The following is a 27974-nucleotide window of genomic DNA, read 5'->3' on the forward strand; positions in this document are numbered from 1 at the left end:
TGAGCTACCCATCAGTTTATGTGCCAGTTTGGAGGGAGTAAAAGAAAGAAAATTAGCAGGTAAGAACCTAATTCTGCCTGTCCTCTGACTGAGGCATCCTCCATACAGCTCCATGACCCTGCCCTCAGTACCCTTCCTACCTTCAAAGGTCTCTGCAGCCTAACTTTCACTCTGGTCAGTTATAGTGTGGTACCAGGCTTGCACTGCGTTGCCTCACCTCCAGCCCTTCCTAACTTGGTTTCCACAGCGCCAGCTCAAGCTAGAGAAAATGCAAGGCCCTACCTGCATCTTCCTGCCAAGATGATCTTCCAGAGAAAGTACCTTGGCATGGAAGTTGCAGGAGATACTTTTGAGGTTGGGGCAGTTGCAGGGAGTACCTTTTAGGGATGAGGTATTTTCAGGGTGATGGGCTGTTAGAGGGTAGTTTTTGGGGGTGGGATCTGTAGGGGACTTATTTTTCTGGAACCTTGGTCTTATTTGGCCCATTTTTAAACGGTGTTTTTTTTCCACACCGTTGAAAAATGGAGGAGTGGCCGAGTGGTTAGAACAGTTGTCTCAGCACCCTGAGGTTCTGAGTTTGATTCCTTGTGACTCTGGGCAAGTCACTTAACATTTCATTGCCCCATGTAAACCATTTTGATTGTGTAAACCACATAAAAAAGTGGTATGTCAAATCCCATACTGTGGATATAAACTTGCAACCTGTTCTTGGGCTCCTTTGGGAGGACAAGCTAGAAAAGCGACTAAAATAAATATACCCTTCGTGGGGGGTGGGGTGTTTCTCCCATCCCAAATTTTCATTCCAATCTAAGAGTTATTTTGCCACAGGCAGCCATTCTTAACCTTTGGGGTTTAAAAAAAAAAAATCATTCTTTCCATCTTCTTGTGAGTAGGAAAGAACTTTTAAATGCCCTTATCACTTTACCCGTGGTACCCTCTTATTTCTGTAATAGAGCATTAAAGGCAAGATAACAGAGCATTACGGACACACAGAATGTCGAGATCCACTTCGTAACATTTTCTTCCCTTGCTGAGCTCTGAGAGACCCCTCTTATCCCGAACAGGCAGGTAACGATCCACTGGACCTATCGTGAGGACACCGACAGGGTTGCTTGCCATTGCCACTGTGCTGTGAACGCTGCTGGAGCTCTCTGCAAGAACCGACCATAACAAAATCAATCTTGCTTTCTGTTCCCAGGGTGTCACCCTCACAGATTTGAAAGAAGCAGAGAAGACACTGGGGCGTCCAGTCATTCCCTCTGCAGCTTCTGAGACCAAGGCTAAAGTGGATGACCAAAGAGACAAGTGGGAAGGCGAGTTGTCTTCAGAGAGACAGGTAAATGCAGCTACAGGTTGGGTTTCTTAGGAGGAGCTTTGGATTCTGAGCTGCAAATGGAGGGAGATGGAGAATTTCAGATGCAACAATTGTCTTCCTTTAGTGGAGGAGAGAGTGTTAAAAGACTTACCAGAGAGTGAGAGAATATTGAAGGGCTGAAGGAGGGGGGGGACCATTGATATTTTTTAGGCTTCTCCACAGGGAGGCGCTGTTTCATGCAAAAGTTTAGGCACTCCTGTTTAAACTGGGGGTATCACTGAATTCCTAAAATAAGAGAAACCAGCACAGTCTGTACTTGACACAAACTTTAAAATGCATGTATTAATGCATGTGTTGGGTGCCTTCAGCTTGTGTTCGAGTCCTAGCGACCTGATGAACATTATCAAGTTTTCGTGGCAGAATACAGAAGTAGATTGCTGGGCCTTTCTTCTGCGTGATCCTCTGCTTCGAACATTGCCTGTCTGCTGCTGCCCAGATGGGTGTGGCACATCGTTAGTCTGACATCTCTGCTGAAACCTGTCCACCTTGGAAAAGGCTCTGCTGGTAGTGCAAGCCCCAGTGGCATGACAAACCCATGTACCTTGACTGGGATAGAAACATAGAATATGACAGCAGAAAAGGGCCACTGGCCCAACAAGTCTGCCCACTCTAAGGACCCTGCCCCCTAAGCACTTCCACGAAGTGAACCCACATGCTAATCCTTTTTTTTTTTTTTTTTTTTTAAATCGAGCACATTGCTTGCCTCAATTACCTGAAGTGGAATATCATTCCAATGATCAACCATCCTTTTAGTGAAGAAATACTTCCTAGTGTTGCTATGAAATCTCCCACCCCTGAGTTTCAACGGATGCCCTCTAAGGAAAAAGATATCTTCTTCTACCTCAATACGGCCAGTTACATATTTGAACGTCTCTATCATATCTTCCCTCTCTCTGCGTTCCTCGAGAGAGTATAGCTGCAACTTACCTAGATGTTCTTCATATGGGATATCCTTGAGTCCTGAGACCATCCTGGTGGCCATTCGCTGAACCAACTCCATTCTCAGCACATCCTTTTGATAATGTGGCCTCCAAAATTGAACACATTATTCCAGATGAGGTCTCACCATGGACCTGTACAACGGCATTACAACTTTGGGCTTCCGGCTGACAAAACTTCTTCGGATGCAACCCAGCATTTGCCTAGTCTTGGATGAAGCTTTCTCTACTTGATTGGCAGTCTTCATATCTTCACTAATGATTACTCCTAGGTCCCATTCTGCAGCAGTTCTTGTTAAGGTCCCCCCATTCAGAGTGTAATTTCTGCCTGGATTTCTGCTGCCAAGGTGCATAACTTTACATTTTTTGTCATTAAAACTCAGTTGCCAAGTTGCAGACCATTGTTTCAGTAAGAGTAGGTCCACCGTCATACTGTCGGGCATTATGCTTTTGCCCACTATGTTGCACAGTTTAGCGTTGTCGGCAAATAATGCAATTTTACCTTGAAGTCCATGAGGCAGGTCCTGTACAAAGATATTAAATAGGATGGGACCCAAGACCGAGCTCTGCGGCACTCCACTGATCACTTCCGACGTTTCGGAGGGAGTACCATTTACCACCACCCTCTAAAGTCTGCCGCTGAGCCAATCTTTAACCCATGCCATCAATGTTTCCCCTAATCCCAACAAACTCATCTTGTTCAATAACCTACGGTGTGGGGCACTGTCAAAAGCCTTACTAAAGTCCAAGTACACGATATCCAGGGACTCTCCCATATCTAGCTTTTTTGTTACCCAGTCAAAGAAACTGATCAGATTGATTGGTAGGACCTTCCCTTTGTAAATCCATGTTGGTGGGGATCCCTTAGTCTCTCATCATTTAGGATCGTATCTAATTTGTGTTTAATCAACGTTTCCATAAGTTTACACACTATCGATGTGAGACTTACCGGTCTGTAATTGTAGCCTCCGCCCTGCATCCCTTTTTGTGCAGCGGAATGACATTAGCTGTTTTCCAGTCCAAAGGGACTCTTCCTGTACTCAGGGAAAGATTGAAGAGCGTAGCTAACAGTTCCGCAAGGACATCTCTCAACTCCCTAAGTACTCTGGGATGTAGTTTATCCGGTCCCATGGCTTTGTTCACTTTGAGCTTTGATAGTTCTTGGTAGACGCTACCGGTGGTAAATTCAAAATTCCGGAACGGGTCGTTTGAGCTCTCCCTTGCCTGCAGCTGTGGACCGGATCCCGGCGCCTCGTAGGTAAAGACAGCCAATTTTAACAGAGCCAGTTCTAACAGATTAAACATAACTTAAAAAATGAATTGGGGGGGGGGAGGCCAAGATGGCGCCATCGACCAGACGCTGAGATCATGCTCTCTCTGCTTCGGGAGTAATATTCGCAAGAAAAAATGCCCTATAAGAGGAAAGGGAGCATTAAGACGCCAGCTTCTTAGACGCCAATGCTCCTAGCTCGTCAGCAGACGATTGAGCAATTGTTATCTGGTATCTGCATTCAGCAGGGCGATGTAACTCCGGCGGTGGGAGAGAGTAGAGAAGGCTCTAGCCCACACGGAAACGAGATCTCACTTTCGCCTCCTTTCACCGAACCACCTCCCTGTCCGGCTGACTCTTCTGCTTTGGCAGTAGGAACGGAAAGTGCTGCCGAAGTTGCACACGGAGCTCTTAGGGGGGAAGCGCCCAGAGCAGATGAGCTTCTGCCGATGGCGACCAACGTTGGGGAGTTTATTCCCTCCGGTGAGGTGACACTAGCAGCGATTTGGGGACTGTTACAGAAAATGGACTCTGAGGCAACGAAGACTTCTACAAAGGTACAAATGATGGCTAGTAAGATGGACGAATTAACCAAGGCACTGGAACAATCAAATACTGAGACTAAAAATAGCTTCACGGAAGTAAAAACAGAAGTGAAATCCCTTGTGGACTTTAAAAATGCTGCAATTAAAGATTCAATGACTTTACACCGTAAACTTGAAAATATAGAAAACTTTAATAGAAGGCTGAATGTTAGCATTTTGAATTTCCCCAAAGTACCTGGGATATTGGCTTATGATATGTTTAAGAAATACTTAGTAGAAATTTTAAAGTATTCCACGGACAATATTCCTCCTTTGAATAAAGTTTATTATTTGCCTTCTTCACCAAAAAACAGGGAAGTAATGGGGGTTGGAGAACAGACTCCACAATTGGACTTAAATAATATTTCAGCCATATTAGAGGAATCTATTACAGATATGACTCAGAGAATGACACTTCTAGCTTCATTTATTTTCCAACAGGACATTGACTCTTTTATGAAACTTTACTTTCGTGTCTCTAGAGAATTGTTCGACGGTAAAAAGATATGGGTGTTCCTGGATGTAACAAAGGTTACCCAGGAAAAGCGGAAACTTTTCTTAGCAATGCGACAGGATACCAGGGCTTTGGGTGCGTCCTTTTTGCTCGCACATCCCTGCAAATGCATTGTGAAATATGCTCAAGTTAAGTATGTCTTCTTTCAACCAGAGCAGTTACGATCTTTTTTGGAACTGAAGAAAATGGTGGCTGCTGGTGTATAGGTGATTAATAGTATTTAGAATGCAGAGTGTTATGTTATGGCCTTTCATGGTACTTTTGATTCTTTGTAATATGATTGATTAGCTTCTCAACTATTTGTTTAACCCCCCCTCAATAGCTTTTTGAGGTCTAAGAAAGCATACCCGTATTTCCTTTTCTTTTATTATTGTAAAATGTGATTTTGAACATCTGAACAATTATTCCTGCTGTATTTTCCTAAGCAAGATGTATTTACATAGAATTGATAGCTCTAAGTCTAATAGATGCTGGCATTGTCATCTTGAAGCAGGGACATTAGATCATCTTTTATTCTATTGTCCATTCATATTAACATTTTGGAAATCAATTTGGCCCCAAATTAATAGGATGTTAGAAAATCCTGTAGCCTTGACATACGATACAATTCTATTTGGTACTGCAATGAGAGCTCGAAGTCAAATTTCATCAAATAACAACAAACTTTTATTTATAATGACTGGAGTAGCAGTACAGCAAATTACACATAATTGGAAAAATTATGACAGATTGAACTATAATTTTTGGTGGAACTCAGTTTGCCATATATATAAAATGGAATATACATTTGCAACACAAAAAGGATATATAGATAAATTCAAAAAGATTTGGGGACCATTAACAAAATATTGCAATAATTGAATTTCGTTTTCCCATAGTAAGAAAATAGTTAAAGAAGGAAGGGAGGGAGGGATATAGGAGGGAGATTTATTCTCTTTATTATAAATATAAATAAAAAATTATTAATAGATGATATTCTTACATGAAAACAATATAATAAAGGGAAGAGAAAAAGGTTCAAAAAATTAAAAAAAAAAAATAATAATAATAATTGATAAAACCATTACAATATATATGTTATATGACTTTATAAGAAAAATAATTACAATTATATGATATATAAAATCATAAGAAAAATAAGATAAGAAATGTTATGTATAAAATACATTATAGAAATATCAAGTGTATTGTTAAGATAATTGTATGTAAATTTATGACACTTGTTAAATGAAAAAATAAATAAATAAAAAATAAATTAAAAAAAAAAAAATAATAAAAAAAAAGATGTATTTTCTTGTAAAGGTATAAAACTAATAAATTAAAAAAAAAAAAAAAAAAAAAGAATAGGGCAGGTGCAAAAGTTTGAACACCCTTCCAGTTAGGCCATAACAACAGCCATACTGGGCCAGAGCAATGGTCCATCTAGCTCAGTATCCTCTTTCCACAGTGGCCAATCCAGATCATAAGTACCTGGCAGAAACCCAAAGAGTAGCAGCATTCCATGTGAAATCCCCAAAGAGTAGCAAGATTCTGGAACCCCAAAGAGTAACAACGTTCCATGCGGAATCTCCAAAGAGTCGCAACATTCCATGCTGCTGATCCAGGGCATGCAGTGGCTTCCCCCATGTCTGTCTCAATAGCAGACTATGGACTTTTCCTCCAGGAACTTGTCCTAACCTTTTTTTTAACCACCATTTTTTTTTAAACCAGCTACGCTATCCGCTTTTACCACAACCTCTGGCAACACATTCCAGAGCTTAACTATTCTCCGAGTGAAAAAATATTTCCTCCTATTGGTTTTAAAAGTATTTCCCTGTAACTTCATTGAGTGGAAAATCAGTCCACTTGTACCCATTCTACTGCACTCAGGATTTTGTAGACTTCAATCATATCTCCCCTCAGCCATTTCTTTTCCAAGCTGAAGAGCCCTAACCTTTTTAGTCTTTCCTCATACGAGATGAGTTCCATCCCCTTTACCATCTTGGTTGCTCTTCTTTGAACCTTTTTCAGCGCTGCTATATCTTTCTTAAGATAAGGAGACAAGAATTGAACACAATAAACCAGGTGAGGTCGCATCATGGAGCAACACAGAGGCATTATAACATTCTTAGTCTTGTTAACCATCCCTTTTATAATAATTCCTAGCATCTTGTTTAGTTTTTTGGCCGCTGCCACACATTGGGCAGAAGGTTTCATCGTATTGTCTACGATGATACCCAGATCCTTTTCTTGGGCGCTAATCCCCATGGAGGACCCTAGCATCCAGTAACTGTGATTTGGGTTATTCTTCCCAAAGCGCATCACTTTGCATTTGTCCACATTAAATTTCGTCTGCCACTTGGATGCACAATCTTCCAATTTCCTAAGGTCCACCTACAATTTTTCACAATCCACATGCATTTTAACAACTTTGAACAGTTTAGTGTCATCTGCAAATTTAATCACCTCACTTGTCTCACCAGAGTCTTATACAGGGGCATCAATGCCTCCTTTTTCCCACTGGCCATACCTCTCTCCCTATGCACCCTAGCATCTTTCTAGCTTTCGCTATCGCCTTTTCAACCTGTTTGACCATGCTATCACATCCAAGTCATGCACATAAGTTCTTCACCCCATAAACTGTACCGTTCCCTCACGGATTTTGCAACCCAAATGCCTGACCTTACATTTCTTAGCATTGAATCTTAGCTGCCAAATTTATCGGAATAAAGTGCTTTGGACTGATGGAAGGTAAATTGGACCATTTTAACTACAGCGACTCCAGATACATTTAGAGAAAAAGGGTGAAGTATTTGAAGAAAAGAACACCTTGCCAACTGACCTATTATGCTTTGGGGTTCTGTGGCAGCTGGTGACACAGGTGGCAGGAGGATTGGATTCAACTGAATATCAACATGTCCTAGAAGCTAACATCTCACAAAGTCCGTGAAGAAATTGAAACTGAAGAGAGGTTGGATTATTTCAAGTTTCAAGTTTATTAGGATTTTATATACCTATCTAAGGTTATATACCTATCTAAGTTATCTAAGCGGTTTTTACAATCAGGTACTCAAGCATTTTCCCTATCTGTCCCGGTGGGCTCACAATCTATCTAACGTACCTGGGGCTATGGAGGATTAAGTGACTTGCCCAGGGTCACAAGGAGCAGTGTGGGATTTGAACCCACAACCCCAGGGTGCTGAGGCTGTAGATCCCACCACTGCACCACACACTTCTACTAGAAGACTTTTCAGGAAAGAAAGAAGAAGGTTTTGCAGGCCTCGGACTTAAATATTATTGAACATCAGTGGGCAGACCTCAGACCGGCAGTGCATCAAGGAGATCTAATGTCATTACATTACATTAGCGATTTCTATTCCGCCATTACCTTGCGGTTCTACAAGGCTGCGTTAGCTTCTGTTCCCTTGGGGATTTATTGAAGCATAGTTTAACCAGGGCTGCCTAAATGTTTGCACACAGCTGTAGCTCCGTATATAACCGGTAAGAGACAGACCCTTCTTCACAGAGCTTACAATCTAGATATGTCAACATCGGGGGGGGGGGGGGGGGGGGGGGAAACAGGCAAGATCTGAAGTCTCAGACATGGCTTGAGTAGGTGATTTTTAATGGAATGCAGGTTCTGGACTGGTCTGGTGAGGATGCTAAGGAAGCAATTTTTAACAGAATTAAACAGTGAGGGATGTATTGCAACAGAGTACATTCATTTATTTATTTGGGTAAAATTTGATACACTGCCTTCCAGCTTTTCCAAACAATATGCTAGCGCACTAAACTGACTCACTTTGGGTAACTGTGTCTGTTTGTCTCTCTCGTATATGGACAGGACCTAACCATGGAATCGCAGGTATCCAGTGCAGAGAGTCCCTCTTCTCCTTCCTCTCTCCAAACTGTGAACCCTCAGGGAAGGACAGGTGAGAGCAGGAACTGGATGTGGGACTGACAGAGTGTACAGACTGCTTTGGTCCTCTGAGCATTTTCCTCAGGGTGACCCCATCCCACTGCCCTTCAGATAGCTCAATGACAAAGGTGTGTGTTGCTTTCTACAGCAGTTCCAGAGGCCGAAAGTGTGGTCAGTGAAGAGAGGGCATCAGATAACCGTGAACGGAGAAAACCAAGCAGGGGCAGGTGGTCTGGTAGCGGACTCCAGAATGCTCTTCAGGTAATGGGGGGGAGGGAATTTAGAATTCTCCAGGGCTAAGACATGGCAATATGGAGTTTTCGACAGCAAATGAGAGCCCACTGCTCTTCTTTCACTGTTTTACTCCCTGGCCAGCTCTCTTAGTGTGTCCTCCTGCATTACTCCTCTGCTGTTGGGGCAGGGGTGGAGGCTGTCTATACCTATGTACCACCGTTAACATTAAAGTTGCCAACTGAATCCAGCTAATCCAGTCCTGGGTGTACCCCATTGCATACAAGAATCTGTACTTTAGTTTTTCTTAGGGAATGCAATAGGGAAATCAGAGCTACAAGTCCAGGCATGCAGTGGGGTAAACCCAGGACTGGATCAGCAATAGCGAATCTGGATCCAGTTGGAAACCCAAGGTCACTGGAGAATCCGTACCAGCACTGCATGGCACATGTGCCCCTGTCTCAGTAATGGCCCACTTCTGGCCCTGTGGTTTCTGGAGATACCGCAACCCAAGATCACACGCTTCCCGGAAAACCACTTCCAGAATTCTCTGTGAAAGTACTGAGATTGTTCATCAGTCTGCAGCGCAGTGCAAACAAACCAGCGAGTCTGTCATCAAAGAGGATGCACAGCAAACGAAAAATGGTGAAAAAAAAAGCAAGTGGATTATTTTACATGGATCACCAAAATGCCAAACTCTGTGCTTTAGCCAGCAGGCTTTGCAGCCAGACTGCCTGGCTTATACCAAAATCAACTGAGGGGCAAGTTACTACTCCTCCGGCTCTGTCTCTCAGAGCATCAGCAGAAGATTAACCCTGTCAGTCCCAGCAGCTAGTGACTGTACAATGTGGCACCATCACTGGTTAACTGGCCGCATATGGGAAAGGGGTTTTCCTTTACTAGAAGATGCCCTCAGCTGCGAGCTTCCCATATGCGTATCCAGCTCCCCGGGTTCTGACTAGAAGGAGCTGAACTAGATAGAGGCAGAGATCGCAGGGTTGGGATTAGAGAGCTGCACGGGAATGGGGACGACGGGAATCCCGCGGGTTCCCCGTTCGGGACACGGGGATCCCGTGGGGACGCCCCCTAGGGTCGCGGGAATCCCATGGGGATGCCCCCTAGGGTCGCGGGGATCCCGTGGGGACGCCTCCGAGGGTCGCGGGGTTCCTGCGGGGCTGGATGTACTAAGTCGCGCGGCTATTCTCCCTACCTGCTCTGCTTGCAGCACAGAGCCGAACGGAAGTCTTCCCGATGTCAGCGCTGATGTCGGAGGGGAGGGAGGGCTTAAACAAAGCCCTCCCTCACTCCGATGTCAGCGCTGACGTCGGGAAGACTTCCGTTCGGCTCTGTGCTGCAGGCAGGGTAGGTAAGGAGGAGTAGCCTCGCGGCTCAAGTGGCTACCAAGGGAGGGGGCGGTCCGCCCCGCCCCGGGTGCAGCACAGCTGGCCAGGCTCGACCGACCGACAACAGCCCTGGTCCGACAAACCTCCCTGCTCTTAACCGCGAATCTAAATTACCTTACAGCAGCTGTTACACCCTATTATTTGTTTTTTCATTTTTTCTCATATTAATTTCTATATTTCCCACCCTAACCCTATATTATTATTATCAATGTGTTAAGATATCTGATCTTTAGAATATTTAGTCAATGGATCCCATATTTTCTTAAAATTTTTTATATTTCCTTGTTGTAATGCCAATATTTTCTCCATTTTGTAAATGTGACACACCGAGTTCCACCAGAATGTATAATTTAGCTTGGTATAATCCTTCCAATTTTGTGTGATTTGCTGCATGGCAACTCCTGTCAATATTAAAAGCAATTTGTTGATATTGGACTTTGTGTTCTCATTGCAGTACCAAATAATATGGTATCATATGAGAGACCAATATGATTTTCTAGTAATATGTTAATTTGGGGCCAAATTAAATTCCAAAAGGCTTTTATGCAAGGACAAAAAAAAATTAAATGATCTAATGTCCCTATTTCTATTTTACAATGCCAGCATCTATTAGATCTAGTATTATCTATTTTTTGCAAGCGCGTCGGGGTCCATAACACTCTATGTAATAAAAATATCCATATTTGACTCATAGATGCTGACTTTGTTAATCTTAATCTCCAGGACCAGAATCTTGGCCATTGAGATGCAGAAATCGTCTGTCCAATCTCAATGCTCCAAATATCCCTAAGTCCAGTTTTCTTTTTTTTATTTAGAAATCCATATATTAATTTATACCATTTTGCGGCTTGGTGTCCCAAGAAATAACTATTTCTGAAGTTTATAGGGACGGGCGGGGACGGAGGGGATTCCTCACGGGGACGGGCGGGGACGGAGGGGATTCCTCGCGGGGACGGGTGGGGACGGAGGGATTCCTCACGGGGACGGGTGGGGACGGGTGAGACTTTGGCGGGGACGGGTGGGATTTCTGTCCCCGCGCAACTCTCTAGTTGGGATGTGTAGATGGGTCATGAGGTTGGGAGCGTTGTATTGTCTGCTCCTCATTAGTACTTATTTGTACACTGCTTAGAAGTTTGATTGAGCGGTATAAAAATTTTTAAATAAAACTTGAAAAATTTTAATAAAAACTTTAGCTACTGGTTTTGCCTTTTCGTTTCCCTTTCCCTTCGCGCCTCTGTCCTTCCAGCCACTAATTCCTCATGTTTCTGCGTCTGTTCTCTTAGGAGGATGAAAACAATGAAGATGCTGAGCCAGTGAACAGTGAAGATGCTTTAGAATGCGGGTAGGTCTACTCTCGATCGCTAGGTTTGAAGATCTTGCGTAGAGAAGCCTTTTGTGACTCCCGCAGAGCTTGACGTTTGCACGGGGTGACCAGCAAATACCCCTAATAATGGGCATAGGGGGTGGATGGAAACAAACCAGTGGGACTCTTCCTCAAATGAGCTAAGTTCTGTATCTCCGCAGGACGTCCGGCTACGTAAACAGTCTGGCACTGCCCAACAGGACAGGGAGACACAACTGCACTATGGACTCGAGAGATGAGGTCGAGGCAACCTATAAGGAGGTGAGAAGCTCTGGACCAGATGATTGTTTGGGAGCCAGTGATGGGGTGCCCCTGAGGTTTCTTGCTGAGCCACAGCACCCTCTCTTGGTCCTTCTCCTCTACAGAAATGTGGTAGCCGTGGGCTGGGCATAAGCGATGAATGGTCTTTGCAGTGTCCTGGTGACTGGGCTGGGGAGGGGGGAATCTCTCTCCCTATTAATGTAATGTTGTGGGCAGTGATTAGAGCCTCAGCACCTTGAGGTTGTGGGTTCAAACCCACGCTGCTCCTTGTGACCCTGGGAAGTCACTTAATCCCCCCATTGCCCCAGGTACATTAGATAGATTGTGAGCCCACCAGGACAGACAGGGGAAAATGCTTGAATCCCTGAATGTAAACCACTTAGGTTATAAGTGGTATATAAAAACTAAAATAAATAAATAAATTTAAGTTAAGTGTATTCTACAATATTGGTTACAGAAAGATCCTCCTAGTTTTTGGCATTGGAGGAACCAATTCCATCGGTTAATTTTATTTGAGGTCTGGGAGGTTCGTAAATTTCCTAGAAGAACTAGGTATTTCTTTTTTTAAAAAAAATCTTTATTCATTTTCATATCTTACAATAAGTGTACAATATTTAATCAGAAATTCTTACAAATCACTTGATATTCTTATATATTATTTTCAAAAACATAAAAAAGAAAAAACCCCTCCCTCACCATCCCTTCCATTAGGAGTCAACCAATTAAAACATATATCATACATCCTAATCCCATACTAATCATATTCCTATATAATAAAAAAGGTGTTTAAAGTGTCTAGTCATTAGAATATGTAATCAATGGCCCCTAAATCTTTTTAAAAGTGTTATAATTTCCTTGCTGTATAGCAAGCACTCTCTCCATTTTATAAATATGACAGACTGAATTCCACCAAAAGGTATAATTAAGTTTAGTACAATCCTTCCAATTTCCAGTAATATGTTGAATGGCAACCCCCGTCAGTATTAGCAAAAGTTTATTGTTATTTGCTGAAATTTGACTCTTTAATCTCATAGATGTACCAAGTAGAGAGTTGCGCGGGGACAGAAATCCTACCCGTCCCCACCCGTCCCCGCCAAAGTCCCACCCGTCCCCGCGAGGAATCCCTCCGTCCCCACCCGTCCCCGCAAGGAATCCCCTCCGTCCCCGCCCGTCCCTATAAACTACAGAAATAGTTATTTCATTTAATTATGCTACTGAATTAAAGGCTCTGGTAGAAACCCATTTAAAAATAAGCAAAAAGACTATTAATTTGGAAATATTAATTGGGAATAATACATACTTTGTAAACGGGTTTCTACCAGAGCCTCTAATGTTTATAAATTTTAATCAACACAACTAATATACTACTTTATCCTGAAGCAAAAAAAAAAAAAAAGAATTTTTTTCCCTACCTTTGTTGCCTGGTTTCTGCTTTCTTCATGTTCTCATTCAATTCCTTCCATCCACTGTCTCTCTTCTCTCTGTGTCTTCCATTTGCTCTGTTACTGTGCCTCTCCCTTTCTCCCCCTCCCAAATTGGTCTAGCACCCATCTTTTTCCCTCCGCTCCCCCCATAGTCTGGCACCTCTGTCTTCTTCCCTGCCAGCGTCTTCTCCCCATTCCCTCTTCCCCATTTCCTTTCAGTGTCCTTCTCCCCCCCATCTTCCCCATGTCCTGTCAGGCAGCATCCTTCTCCCCCCTCTGCCTTCCCCATGTCCTTTCAGCGTCCTTCTCCCCCCTCTGTCTTCCCCATGTCCTTTCAGCGGCCTTCTCCCCTCTGTCTTCCCCATGTGCTTTCAGCATCCTTCCCCCCCTCCTCCCGTTTTCCCCATGTCCTTTCAGCGTCCTTCTCCACCCCTTTGTCTTCCCCAGTGCTTTCAGCGGCCTTCTCCCCCCTTAAGCGTCTTTTCTTCTCCACTCCACCTTTCCTCCCTCCCTGCCTCTTACCTTTGTGGCGCTTTCCCACCCGATCGACAACAGAACAGGCCCGGTCGGACAAATCTCCCTGTCCTGTAGCCGCGAATCTAAATTACCTTCTTACAGCAGCTGGAGTAGTGAAGCTGCTGTAAGAGGTAATTTAGATTCGTGGCTACAGGACAGGGAGATTTGTCGGCCGGGCCTGTTGTCGGTCAATCGGGGGACCTGACCGGCTGTGCACATTCTACGGGGCGGACTGCTCCCTCCCCCTCTTTCGTACGCCATTGCCTTCTTCCTATCTGCCCTGCCGCACACAGCCGACCGGAAGTCTTCCAGATGTCAGCGCTGACGTCGGAGGAAGAGAGGGCTTTGCTTAAGCCCTCCCTCCGACGTCAGCGCTGACATCGGGAAGACCCGTTCGGCTGTGTGCTGCGACAGGGCAGGTAAGGAGGAGGAGACTACCCTCGCGGCTCGACTGCACTGCGATCCAACCCCGCAGGAACCCCGCGACCCTCGGAGGCATCCCCACGGGATCCCCGCGACCCTCGGGGGCGTCCCCATGGGATCCCCACAACCCTAGGGGGCGTCCCCACGGGATCCCCGTGACCCAAAGGGGGAACCCGCGGGATTCCCGTCATCCCCGTTCCCGTGCAGCTCTCTAGTACCAAATAAAATAGTATCATAAGATAGGGCATCATGATTTTCTAACAATGAATTAATTTGGGACCAATTTAACCTCCAAAAGGCATTTATATAGGGACAGAAAAAAAGTAAATGATCTAAAGTCCCAGCATCTAAATTACAATGCCAGCATCTATTAGACTAGAGCTATCTAACTTCTGCAAACGTACTGGGGTCCAAAAAGCTCTATGCAACAAAAATAACCAAGTTTGTCTCATAGATGCTGACCTTGTAGTTTTTATTCTCCAAGACCAAAGTCGTGGCCATTGAGAAGCAGAAATTTGATGCCCAATCTCAATGCTCCAAATATCCCTAAGACCAGTTTTGTGCTTTTTATTCAAATATCCATACAACAATTTATACCACTGTGCGGCTTGGTGACCCAAGAAATCCGCCTGAAAGCATAGGAATTCCAAACTATACTGAGTATTAAGATCTTTCCATTCAGGGAACCCCTCCTGAATAGCCTGCTTCAATTGCAACCACTTAAAATTTTGTGATTTATTTAAGCCATATTTATGTTGCAACTGTGAAAAACTAAGCAGTGAACCATTTGCAACAACATCATTTAAAGTCCGTATACCTGCAATAATCCAATGCTTCCAAACGATTTTAAATCCGCCAACTTTAATCTTGGAGTTTAGCCAAATGGATTGATTTAATGATTTAGAAATTGGATTTGGTGACAGATTACTAACATAATGTAAAGTTATCCAAGTATCAAGCAAAATTCTATTTTTTTTTTTATATTTCCTGGGTAATTTTATACTTATAAGATGAGACAAATGCAAAGGAAACAGGAATCGCCATTCTAAATATAACCAATCTGGGACAGTCTCCATGAGCTCTGGGAGGATCCAATACATACCCTGTCTTAAAATATAGGCTTGATGATACCTATAAAAATTTGGAAAATTTACCCCTCCCTCCACAATTGTCTTTGTAAAGATACTAAAGCAATTCTAGGTCTTTTACCCAACCAAACAAATTTAGTAAGAATACCATTTAACTTTTTGTAAAATGACCCCTGAAAAAAAATTGGTATCATACTCATTTGATAACAAAGCAAAGGCAATATCATCATTTTAATAGTTTGAACTCTCCCCCACCAAGAAAGATGTAAAGGATTCCATTGCTCACACATTTCTGATATTTTCTTTAATAAAAATTTTTCATTCTCCTTCATTGTGTCCTCTATTTACTATTTATATACTAGGTATTTCTTGAAAATTTGGAATCCATATATTCAAAATCTTTCCCATAGAGCTTGTGGTATGATTATTAATGTGTTTTATATTGAGGAATAAGAAACTTTCATTACTTCTTAACACTGTGTAATAATATGTGTCATCTTTCATTATGGGGGTAGGGAGGGAATTTGTTTGATGATAATAATAGTTGGAATTTCTTGAATTGTTTATTTATATAATTAATTTATTACATTGTTATATTTTAAAAATTGGGGGGATGTGAAGGGGAGGGAAAGGGGTGGGTGGGAAAGGTATAGGGGGTATATATGGAATTATGAATAGGTAATACAGAAAATATATTTTGGAGAAATGATAAAATTATTTATTTAATATTTGAGCTTTGAATTTAACTGTAATGAGCATATATTGTATAATTGTATATTTGATTGATTTCATCAATAAAATGTTTCAACATAAATAAATTTGTTAGTTTGTTCTCCCCCTCCCCCACTTCTCGACAGCTCTACCAGGATCTTCTCTCAGAAAACGAGACGCTGAAGGAGCAGCTGCAGGAAGCAGAGCTCAGACTCACTCAGGTTAAGCTGGAGCTGGAACGAGTCACGCAGGTGAGCGAGGCACTGGCTGGCAGAGCCACTCTCCCCTCTTCTCCACCCAGCACTTATTTTCTCTCCATTCTCTTGTGTCCCCTACAGCAACAGGAACGCCACATGGAGAGACCGGCATTACTGGAGCTGGAGAGATTTGTAAGTACTAGCACCCCTCCTCCTCTCTCACCCCCAATTCAGACTGGAATATACACCAGGTGCTCTCAGTAGGACATCCTAAGCTTTGCTGTTAACGACTTTGAAAGTAGAACGAACAGAGCTGGGTTTTAGAGCCTGAATCCATGTGATAAAATCCATAAATCGCTCTGCTTTTCCCACCATAGGAAAAGCTATGTCGCCCCTGTCAGGGAGAAAAGTCGGTCCATTTTGTCTCTCTGCAGGTCCGTACGCTTCAAGTGACCCGGTGAAGATCAAATGCATAAAGCCAGATACTATGAAATTCACTTGAGTATCTTGGTGGCATTTCTGAGGGTCTAGAAGACTAACGATACATGTGAGGGTAATTAAGAGGTAGTCAAAGTCAGACTATTCTCAAAGTATTGGTGGATACATACCCTCTCACAAGCATTTTGAAACGCTGATTATTAATTCATTTCCGTCTTACAAAGCATGGAATATCTCAAGCAGATTCCTTGTGAAGTAACAGGGTGTGTGCCAGGTCTTCATGTGGTCTGTTAGACAGGTCAGGTACCTTACACAGGATTGCCTGGTAGACTTTTAGTAGGTGAAGTGAGATTGAGTCCTGGCTGTTCAGTCGCTAAGCCTCTAAGCCATACCAAGAAAATAACAGGATGTGAGGAGGAGTTAATACTGTCCTGAGGTGTCAACGTGGCTTTTGGAATTGGGATGAAGGGAATTACGTTCTGGTGTCACATGGCTTTTGGAGAAAGGAGGATTTTGTGCCTGTGGACAAGTGTCATGTGACTTTTGGAAGGAGAGGGGATTTGTGCTGGTGTGCTGAGAACAGAGTCAGGGGTGTGTTGGCTTTAGAATGGGGTGAGGCTGAAAAGGTGCTGCCTTTCACGCCCAGACCATCTCTCTGATTCCATAGGAGCGCAGAACACTGGAGAGGAAAGCAGCAGAGATGGAAGAAGAGCTCAAGGTAAGGGCACCTCTGGGCTCCCTTAGTTACAGGCAGAGATTCACCTCCCCACCTTGCTGTGCTCTTCCTTTACCTTCATGCAAGTCCTACGATCATTGGGCAGTAAATCGTTATCCCCCTCCCCCCCAATTATATGTTTACCTTAATCCCTGCCCTGCTGAGTCTGTATCTTCTCTCTCAATCTGTCTTGTTTGCTTTCTGTATAGTGCTGAACTTACTCAAGTCTCCCCTCTCTCACCTGACCGGTCTTCCCTCTCCCTTGCTGATCTGTCGTGTCCCCCTCCCCCCCTTGTAATGTTTCTCTGACCTCTTCCCTCTCCTTGCAGGTTCTCGCGGATCTCAAAGCAGACAACCAGCGGCTGAAAGATGAGAACGCGGCCTTGATACGGGTTATCAGTAAACTTTCCAAGTGATGAGCCGCCGCTGCGGCCAGATGGAAGAAAAGAGAGGCAAAGAATGGGGAGGGAAGAAGAAAACTTCACCGCCAGCCAACTGCATGCCGCTATCGGCCTCGCTGCTGGTGCCAAGTGGAAGGGCCCGAGCTGCACTTCAGACCGTACAGCAGACCGGATCGGACTCCGTGTTGCTTTCAGACATCTTGTGCTTCCATGTCTTGTTTAATACATCAGTTCCATCTCTGTATTGTTCTCCCTTGCACAAGCAGCTTCTGCTTTTTTGCTGTGACTTGCAGGGGTCTATGTGAACCCCTCCTGCTTCCTACCTCAGGCATCTGCCTGGATCCGCTGATATATTCTGTGATTAGACTGTAGCGTGCTACATCTTGGCTCTGGCCCAAAAGGATGGCATGTGAGGGAGGATGGGAGGGGATCTCTCATGTTCAAGGTTTCTCCCCCCTCCTTTTAGTGCGGGGTAAGGGAAATAGCCAGCTCTGCGTTGGTAAAAGGATGGTTTCTGTAAGATAGCCATGAGGGCTGTGTTTTATTGCACTAAAGGTGAGGGTTCAGGGGCAGCAGCCATTAACTCCTCCTGTGACTTGAATGCGGTGTTATCCTGCTGCTGAGAGACCCTCGCAACATCGTACTCCCCGCACCCTACGCTGGCAGCTGTCGTTCTCCAGAGGAAGCATGCCTCGCCTACTGTAGAAACGTGAAGCACTCCCTCCCGCTGCCTGATCGCAGTGCATGTACACCCCGCCCGACCTATGGTGGCGCACTCCCGGCAGGCCTCTCGAGGAAAAAGCCCAGGGTGGGGGGCAAGTAGAGAAGGAAGGAACTAGGCCTTTTTCGAAGGGCGACCTGGCATCCCCTTCTAATTGCTAGATATCGTGTACTAGCTAGGACTGGGACCTCCGCTCCCTCTCTTCCAAACGAAGTTGCTGCCTGGGTCAGAGTCCTGCAGAAGGGGACCAGCCTGGATACCTTTGCCCCCTCCCCTCCTCGGAGTTCTTGTGCCCCAAGCCATGTGACCTGCCTATTGGATGATAGGGGGCGTTATGGGCAGCATCCCTCCTCCGCGAAGTGACTCTGAGAACAGCAAGGCTGTAGCCCCTTCCCCTGCTGTTCCTACACCCTATTTCCAGTGTCCCCTTGAGCCAAAATAAATAACGCATCCTTCAGCTGTGCCGTAAGCCAAAACCCTTTGCGCGCTATGGAGAAGCCAACAGTATTAGACCAAGCGTTCATATGCCACCTTCAAATGCTTCTCTCCCCCTCCAGTCCCTGAACTCGGTTCACGTCACCTTCATTTTAACCCACCTCTGACCTGTTGAGGCTAGGGCCTGGGGCATCCCACTTTCCCATGCTGGTGGGCGTGGGGGGGGGGTGGTAGAGGGGTGCAAAGCCTCAAAATGTGTATATTTATCAAGCTAAGGCAATAACCCCAGCAAACCCTCGAAACGAGCAAAGGAGAGAATCTCTGCTGTATATAGAACAGAAAATCCAATTTTATTTTCTATATGACTCTGATGCTGACCTGCCTGTCACCTGCATGACTGTCCGGCCTGGTTTCTTTGCTCCCAGAGAAATCTATAGATACAAACCAAGCTGTATGTGGCCATTTCAAAGCCGGATGAGGAAAAGGTGTTAAAAGAACCATCCACATACATAAAATGATTAAAAACATTAAAAAAAATTTTGAAAAGGGAAAGGTGTGTGTTTTTTGTTACATGGGGAGGGGGGGGACAGGCTTTAATCAACTTAGAAGTAAACCTTTTTCATATCCTGAGAGTGGCCAGGTATTGGATCTTGTGACGAGTGCGGTCACGTGTGCTGCACAAGAGTGGTACAGAAGGGTGTGTGTTCTGTCACCTCGTGTTGGATGCATGCTGAGGAATGCCAGCTATCTGTCCCCTCCCACAGAACAAACAGCTTCAGAGCTGACAAGGATGCGACAAACCTGCTGCCCCTTTTCATCTGTGTTCAAATGGTCCTGCTCAGCCTAGTCTCAAAGCTGGGAGGCTGTGTGCTAAGAATGAAGGAAGGCAGCTTACAAATCTTGTTTCTACCATTGACCTGGGGCAAGTCCCTTCTCTTGATTTTCAATTTGTAAGCTCTTTGAGGGTACAGACATTTCCGTAGCTCTTTAGAATCTGTTTTTATCGAATCCAGGTCCAGATTTTCAGAACTGTGGAGGAGTTGGAGGTTGTGAGTCTGTCCTAAAGAGGTGTCCGAGAGCATATTGAGGTTTGGTATCCGATGCACATTGACTTCTCAGGACAGAGCTGTGGACCCAAGAGGAGCTGGGCATGAGGTTTGGATCGCTGGATCTATCCCAGCATGCATATTTTCAAAAAATAAGATCCGCGCCTTATCCACTAAGTTTAATATCTAAGATGCCTTTGATAAGTTTGGGTTGTACAACTAAAATAAATAAATGAACAAGCGGGGAAAGCATGCAGAGCGCTGCTCAGGGAATTTTTTGTAACCCCTCTGGGCATTGGTGGTGTCCCTAGTTGGTTGCCCATAGCTCGTCCCACTTCCTGGCCTAGTTCCCTCTGCCCACACCACTGCACCCAGTACAAGTTTTCCATTTCCTGGATCCATGTTGGAGGTGACACGGTGGTCAGGAAAGAGGCTTACTGGGGTAGGTCGGGGGTTGTTAACGAGCAGGTTTGGCCCGCCCGGGTTTCCTTTCACCTGTGCATTCCAGGCCAGGATGTCTCATGGAATCAGTACGAGGAGTATGTTTACAAGGTTGCCCATGGCAGTGGATGCTTGAGTTGTAGGGTACACACTGTACCGTGCGGTTGCATAACTGCCAGAAGCATGCCTGTGAGCACTGGGAGGGGGGAGGGGGTATGGGAGCAAGACAGAGAGAGAGGCTGCACTAGCAAAGCAGGAACTGCACACAGATTATAGAGACTGCCATGGGGAAAATGGGCGATAAGAGGTAGAGAGACTGCCCAGAGGGAAGCAAGGGCAATATTCAGAGATACAGGAAAGCAGGGGCAGTAACTAGACAGAAACTGATGAGAAGGAGGGGTGGGGAGCAATAACCAGAGATACAGGAACCACCTGAGGGGCAGGAGGGGAAAAGCAGGGGCAGTGACTAGAGCAACAAACTTGGGGGCAAGAGGAATAATAACTAGAGAGGGGGGAAAAGAGCAATAACCAGAAATACAGGACCAGGAGGGAGAAAGCAGGGGCAATAAGCAGAGATAGAAGGACTGCTGCAGGGCGAGGGGGGAGCGGATAGGAGGGGAAAAACAGGAGCACCAAACTGAAAAAGGAACAGCCAGGAGGGGAAGGGCAGGGGCAGTAACTAGAGAGACAGAAACTGCTGAGGAGGGGAGGGGTTGGGGAAGCAATAACCAGAGATACAGGAACCACCTGAGGGGCAGGATGGGAAACGCAAGGGCAGTAATTAGAGAAACTGCGGAGGAGGAGAAAAGGGGGCAGGAGCAATAACCAGAGATACAGAACTACCTGAGGGGAAACGGAGGGGCAGTAATTAGAGAAACTGCAGAGGAGGAGAAAAAGGGGCAGGGGGCAGGAGCAATAACCAGAGATACAGAACTACCTGAGGGGAAACGCAGGAGCAGTAATTATAGAAACTGTGGAGGAGGAGAGAAGGGGGCAGGAGCAATAACCAGAGATACAGGAACCAACTGAGGGGCAGGAGGGAAAATGCAGGGGCAATAAGAAGAGCTACAGGAACAGCTTAGAGGGGAAGCAAGAAACCTCTGGTAATGGTTGAGGAAGGGTTAACAGTAGCCTTATTATGTAACCAGAGGTAAGCAAGGAAGATATTAACATTCCCGAAGCATTTCCATTTTTCCTCTTGTAATGTGACGAGTAAAGCTCTGGCGTCACAGGGTGAGAGGGCAGAAAGGTATGGCAGGAATGCAGGATGGGTCAGCGCTGACAAGGTTAACGCACCCTTTCATTCCTCTCTGGCCGGTTAGACCTGCAGGGTGAGTCCCGTGGCATTCTGCCTGCTGCCTTGCAAGAGGAGTCCCAGCTTAGTGCTGGTACAGGCTTTAAGAACTTCCAAATGCCATCAACTCCAAATGATAGGAGGCTGATAACCCAGAAAATTCATGTATGCATCACTGCGTAAGAATGATCCCCCCTTCATTCTGAATGTGTGGGACCTAGCCCACACCTGCAACTTTTCAATTGCACAGCTGAATCGAGCTGAGCTCAGCTTTCGGTGGCACCAGATCATCTGTTAGTCTGAGTGTCAGTTTTTTGATCTTTTATACTGAACTAGACTTTCTGACCCCTGACGCTGAAACCCGGCCCGTGGTGGGTCCATCATTAAAGCAGGATCACCTGGAGCTTGAAGGCCCTGCATGCTTTTCATTTAGTTACTGCCAAGTGGCAATGGAAGAGAAAGCTCAAACTGTGTTCTCATTAAAATCTCTCTGTGGTGCCAAGGGCAGAGTTACCAAGTTACTCAATTTCTGTAAGGGCATTAAAGGCCAGCCCTGGATTTCTCAGACAGGAATAGGCAATCCTGGCCCTCTAGCGCCCCAGGCAGGTCAGCTTTTCAGGATATCCATCGTGAGTTTGCGGGAAATAGATTTGCAAGGGCTGCCCTTTTTGGTATGCAAATCTATTCCTGCAAATTCTTTGTGGATATCCTGAAAGCCTGACCTGTTTGGGGTTCTGCAGCATTGGAACTGCCTACCCCTCTCCTATGACACCTGCACCACTGATTTCAGGCGATTACACTTGCTAAACTCATTGGGATGTAAGTTCAAATTCAGGCCTTGTCTAATATATCCCTACAGGCACTAGGTCTGTTGCCAGTTATACATGCTAAAACTAACTTGGGACTGAGGACATTGAAGGCCGCCTAACTTACCCCCACCCCACTCCTTTTACAAAACCGTAGTGTGGTTTTAAGGGCCGGCAACAACTACGCTGATAGGAATTCTGTGAGCATCAGAGCTGTTGCAGCCGGAGCTAATAAATGCGCTACGGTTTTGTAAGAAGGGGACTTAATTGGGTTTAAGTGGCATGATAATTGGTTGTGCCACTAAAACCTTAAAACATATATTCAAAATCTTTCCCATAGAGCTCGTAGTATGATTCTTAATGTTTTTATATTGAGGAATAAGAAACGTTCATTACTTCTTAACACTGTGTAATAATATGTGTCATCTTTCATTATGGGGGTAGGGGGGGAATTTGATGATAATAATAGTTGGAATTTCTTGAATTGTATATTTAATTAATTTATTACATTGTTATATTTTAAAAATTGGGGAGGGAAGGGGGTGGGAAAGGTATAGGGGGGTATATATGGTATTATGAATAGGTAATACAGAAAATATATTTTGGAGAAATGATAAAATTATTTATGTAATATTTGAGCTTTGAATTTAATTGTAATGAGCATATATTGTATTATTGTATATTTGATTGATTTCTTCAATAAAATGTTTCAACATAAAACAAAAACCATTGCTACGCGGCTTCCAGGACAGGGTGCTTAGGTCCCTGGTGGCTAGCAGCGCAAACTGACGCCAAAGCCAGGAAGTGGTTAATATGCGCCATTGGCCTCAATTCCGGAAGGACCCTGGGGGCTGTGATTCTGGAAGCGGTGCCATTCGGTGATTGACCCTTAGCAGACGCTTGTCGTGGCAAATGCCTCATAATCAGGGGCGCACCGGATTCTACAACAGCCGCCCTACCGCTGCCTAACTTAATTGGGTTTAAGAGGCAAGATAATTGGCCATGCCATTAAAACCCAATTAAAACCTCATAAAAAATAGCCTCTGCTACGCAGCCTCCGGGACTGGCGCCTAGGTCCCTGGTGGCTAGCAGCACATAGTGACGCCGATTCCTGAAATCGAGTGTGGTTAGGGGTTGGCACTGGACTTTGGCGTCCCTATGCGCCGCTGGCCATGATTCAAGAAGGACCCTGAGCTCTGGAAATGTAAGCCTGTAAAATCCTGGCTTGTTTCATAGACAGAATCAGGGCCTCAGAGGCTGCATCTCCGCCTCTATTCTTGTCCCCCACCCTCACGACCTGTGCTGAGTAATATCCCAGTGGCCAGCCACCACCTTCAGCACCTATAAATATCTTCAGCCATATCTCATGCCAATTCATAAGTTTTAATTTATAACAATTTTTATTGAAGGAATCCTGTAAGAAATACAATAAGATAATACAAAGATACATTCATTACAATAAGAATCATAATAATAATATTTACATATTTATATCATTCCTCCAAATTAAATTTCCACAAGAACTAATCCATTCCTTTCTACAACCCCTTGATTCCATCCCCTTCCCCCCTACCCTTCCCTCCAAATGAAATCCCCCTCCCTGGATGAAAGTTGACAAAAATAAAGAAAGAAATATCTGGAATGTAATTAGATAACATAAACTTCATCTTAAATCATTGAGAACCAAACTTCTTATTCTTGGTGAAAGATTCTGAATATAAGGATCCCAAACCGGTGACGGGATAAACGCACCAGTGTGCCGACAATCCAGCACTGACAATTCAGCGCAAGACAGAAGCGCGTCACCGAAAGCCACTGAAAAGCTTATTTTTTAAGAGCTCCGACGGGGGGGGGGGGGGAACCCCTCACTTTAACGCATAGTGTTTGCCCCCCACATTATAGACAAAATGGAACTTTTCCTGAAAAAAAATCAGAAACTTCCGTTTTCTCTATAATGTGGGGGGTTGCCACCCCCACCCCCAACGGCAGCGCGAACACTATGCATTAACACCCCCGTCGGAGCTCTTAAAAAATACATTTATCCCAGGACAAGCAGGCAGGTATTCTCACTAGTGGGTGATGTCATCCGACAGAGCCCCGATACGGACGTCTCACAAGCATTTTTGCTTGCAGAAACTTCAGAAGTTTCGAGATGCCCGCACCGCGCATGCGCCAGTGCCTTCCCGCCCGATGGTCCAGGCGTTTCTCCTCAGTTCTTTTCTTTCCGCGGAGCTGAGAAGTTTTACTTCGATTCTGCGCTGATTGAATTCCCGTTTTTTGCCTTCTAACTAGCCGCGGTTTTGAGTTCTTTTTACTCTCATCGTGAATTTTATTTATTTTATTTCTTTTTTTTAATTTCTTACCGGCGATTCGGCCGGGTCGGCCGCGTGGCTCAGGCCCAGCTCCTTCGACCTCGCGGCGGAGCTTTTTCGGCCTATGTCCCGGCCAATTACCGGTTTTAAAAAGTGCAGCAAGTGCCAACGTGCGATTTTGTTGATGGACCCGCATCGACACTGCCTGCAGTGTCTTGGTCCAGAACATTTCCCGAAATCGTGCCGGCCTTGTTCCACTCTTACAGCGCGGGCGTTTAAGCGTCGCTGTTTTTTGTGGGAGTCCATGTTCAAAATAGAAGCTGCGATAAGAACCCTCAGCTTCGACTTCGGCTGCCGCTTCGCCTGCCCATGCGAAGCCCGCCACCACTCCTACTGCTCCGGGTCTCCTGAAGCCGGCTTCGTTTGTCCCAGCTTCGACTCCGACTTCGGCGCCGGTGCCTTCCTCTGTCTCGGATCAGGTACCGCCTTCTACCATTCCACCCGTGGTTATCAAAGTGCCGAAAGCTTCCAAGCAAAAGCACTCGACCACGAAGGAGCGCGAAGACCGTGCTGGAGGACCCCCTTTCGGTGCGGATCCCTCCATATCGGCTTCGTTGCGGTCCCTTTTGGAGGCTCAGTTTGTCGAGCTCATGCAAACCATGGGACCCAGGTTAATTGCCACCATCCAGGGTGACCTCCCGGCTTCGACCCCGGGGGGCGGACCGCCCCTCCTCCTCCTCCTCGCCGTTTGGTCTCGCTGCTTGGTGAGGAGGAGCGACGTATGGCGGCCGGTCCCTCGAGGCGGGCCTCATTTAGTGACATGCCCCCTTTAGAGCCCATCACGCCTCCAGACGAAGAGGTCTGGCATACCTCTTCGGGTAATCGAAGCCCTGGGCGTTGCAAGTCTCAGGAGGAGTTCTTCCGCACTCCTTACCAAGCCTGGACTGCGTCTCGAGAGGCGTCGAATCTCCCGCCTCTTCGCTCCACGGCCTCGAGTCCTATCTACTCGCTAGAGGCGTCGGGGGATCATGCTAAGCATCGTCATTCTAGATCCCCCTCCAGACACCAAGAGGGGCATCGGTCCAGACATTCATCACGGCACTCCTCGCGGCACTCTGAAGTTTCACCGCAGAAGAAGCTGCCGCGCCTGGGGTCTCTGTGGATCCCAAGGCCTCGACTTCGTCCAGTCCTTCTCGGAGGCCTGTGCTGGCGGATCAATTGTCTTTTTCTTCTTTCCTCCGGCAGATGGCGGATGACCTGGACATTACCTTGGACACCGGTTCTCGGTACTCCAAGGGATACCTTGACACCATGCATTTGCCTCATCCTCCTGCGGAGTCTCTTCGTCTGCCTCTGCATAAACTACTCGATCAAACGTTTATGAGATGTTTTGAAACACCATACTCCATTCCTGCGGTTCCGGGCAAGTTGGATGCACGATACCGCACAGTTCATCACAAAGGGTTCGAGGGCTCTCAACTCTCTCACCAATCCCTGCTGGTTGAATCCTCCCTCAAGCGTCCCAGGTGTACGCCTCGGTCCATCCGGGGCGCAAGGGGAGGACAATGGATAAGTTTGGCAGGAGAATATACCAGAACTCGATGATGGCTTCCCGAGTTTTGAATTACATGTTTCATTTTGCAACTTATTTGGAGTTCTTCCTGCCTGTGCTTTGGAAGTTCACACCTTACATTGAGTCTCAGGCTCGCTTCGAATTCGAGGAAGTAGTGGCCTCGCTGTCCCAGTTACATCTCCAGTTGATGCAATCCTCTTATGATGCTTTTGAGCTTTCGGCACGGGCTGCCGCCTGTTCCGTGGCTATGCGTCGATTGGCATGGCTTTGAACCATTGACATGGATCCGAACCTCCAGGACAGACTTGCCAGTGTTCCGTGTGCGGGAGCAGATTTGTTTGACGAGTCCATCAAGACTGTGACGAAGAAGTTATCTGACCATGAAAAGTCTTTTCAATCTATCCTTCGGCCTAAGCCTAAGCCTCAACAGTCTCGACCTACTAGACCGCCCTTGATCTATCAGCGGCGTTATACTCCGAGGCAAGCTCCGGCTGCGAAACAACCGGCGAAGAGACAACCTCCACAGAAGGCTCAACAGAAGCCTCAACCGTATACTGTCCCCAAGGCCCCTCAGCCTTTTTGACTCTCTCTCAGGGAGCATAACCAACCTCGTTCTGCATCCTCCTGTTTTTCCCATCGGGGGTCGCCTCCATCATTTCTTCCATCGCTGGGAGGCTATTACCACCGACCTCTGGGTCCTTTCCATCGTCAAGGAAGGATACTCTCTTCAATTCCATCGGGTCCCCCCGGACCACCCTCCAAGAAAGTATCCTTCCAACTTGACACAGACCGCCCTTCTTCTTCAGGAAGCTCAGGCTTTGCTCCGACTTCGAGCCGTCGAGCCGGTCCCTGTGGACCAGCACAACCGGGGATTCTACTCCCGGTACTTCCTCGTTCCGAAGAAGACGGGCGACCTGCGACCCATTCTGGACCTTCGGGTCCTCAGCAAGTTTCTGATCAAGGAGAGATTTCGCATGCTGACTCTTGCTTCTCTCTACCCCCTCCTCGAGCGGAACGACTGGTTATGCTCTCTGGATCTCAAGGAGGCCTACACTCACATTCCCATTCATCCGGCCTCCCGCAAGTTCCTCAGATTTTGGGTGGGACATCTACATCTGCAGTATCGAGTGCTTCTCTTCGGCCTGTCCTCGTCTCCCAGAGTCTTCACGAAGTGTCTGGTGGTGGTGGTGGCCGCTGCACTCCGGAACCAAGGTCTTCAGGTATTCCCCTACCTCGACGATTGGCTCATCAAGGCCCCAGGCTCGGTGACCCTGTCCACGATTCGGTTCCTGCAGAGTTTGGGCTTCGAGATCAACTTTCCCAAATCTCATCTGCAGCCTACCCAGTCTCTCCCCTTCATCAGGGCGATTCTGGATGCCATTCAGCTCAGGGCATTCCTTCCTCCTCAGCGCCTGGATGCTCTTCTTCACCTCTGCCAGTCAGTGTCTTCTCGCCAGTCCATCTCAGCGAGACACATGATGGTGCTCCTGGGCCACATGGCCTCTACAGTTCATGTGACACCTTTTGCCAGACTTCATCTCAGGATTCCTCAGTGGACCCTGGCTTCTCAATGGTCTCAGGTGTCAGACCCGTTGT

General features: G+C 45.9%; 1 protein-coding gene across 3 annotated transcripts in view; it reads left to right on the top strand.

The window, feature by feature from the left end:
• The window catches only part of PPP1R12C (protein phosphatase 1 regulatory subunit 12C), a 90621-nt gene extending 71163 nt beyond the window's left edge, over positions 1–19458 (top strand). For 2 of the 3 annotated variants that reach the window (XM_033960803.1, XM_033960804.1), the window contains exons 14-22: positions 1199–1336; positions 8505–8592; positions 8728–8840; positions 11497–11555; positions 11738–11837; positions 16146–16250; positions 16338–16388; positions 17302–17352; positions 17679–19458. In XM_033960803.1, the coding sequence (XP_033816694.1) occupies positions 1199–1336; positions 8505–8592; positions 8728–8840; positions 11497–11555; positions 11738–11837; positions 16146–16250; positions 16338–16388; positions 17302–17352; positions 17679–17765 (792 nt within the window). In that variant the 3' untranslated portion in view covers positions 17766–19458. Of the gene's footprint in view, positions 1–1198; positions 1337–8504; positions 8593–8727; positions 8841–11496; positions 11556–11737; positions 11838–16114; positions 16251–16337; positions 16389–17301; positions 17353–17678 lie in introns of all 3 variants that reach the window. The other variant, XR_004540859.1, reaches the window with a different exon arrangement.
• Positions 19459–27974: the final 8516 nt, after the last annotated feature.

The sequence above is a fragment of the Geotrypetes seraphini genome, chromosome 10 (assembly GCF_902459505.1).
Source record: "Geotrypetes seraphini chromosome 10, aGeoSer1.1, whole genome shotgun sequence".
Taxonomy (NCBI): domain Eukaryota; kingdom Metazoa; phylum Chordata; class Amphibia; order Gymnophiona; family Dermophiidae; genus Geotrypetes; species Geotrypetes seraphini.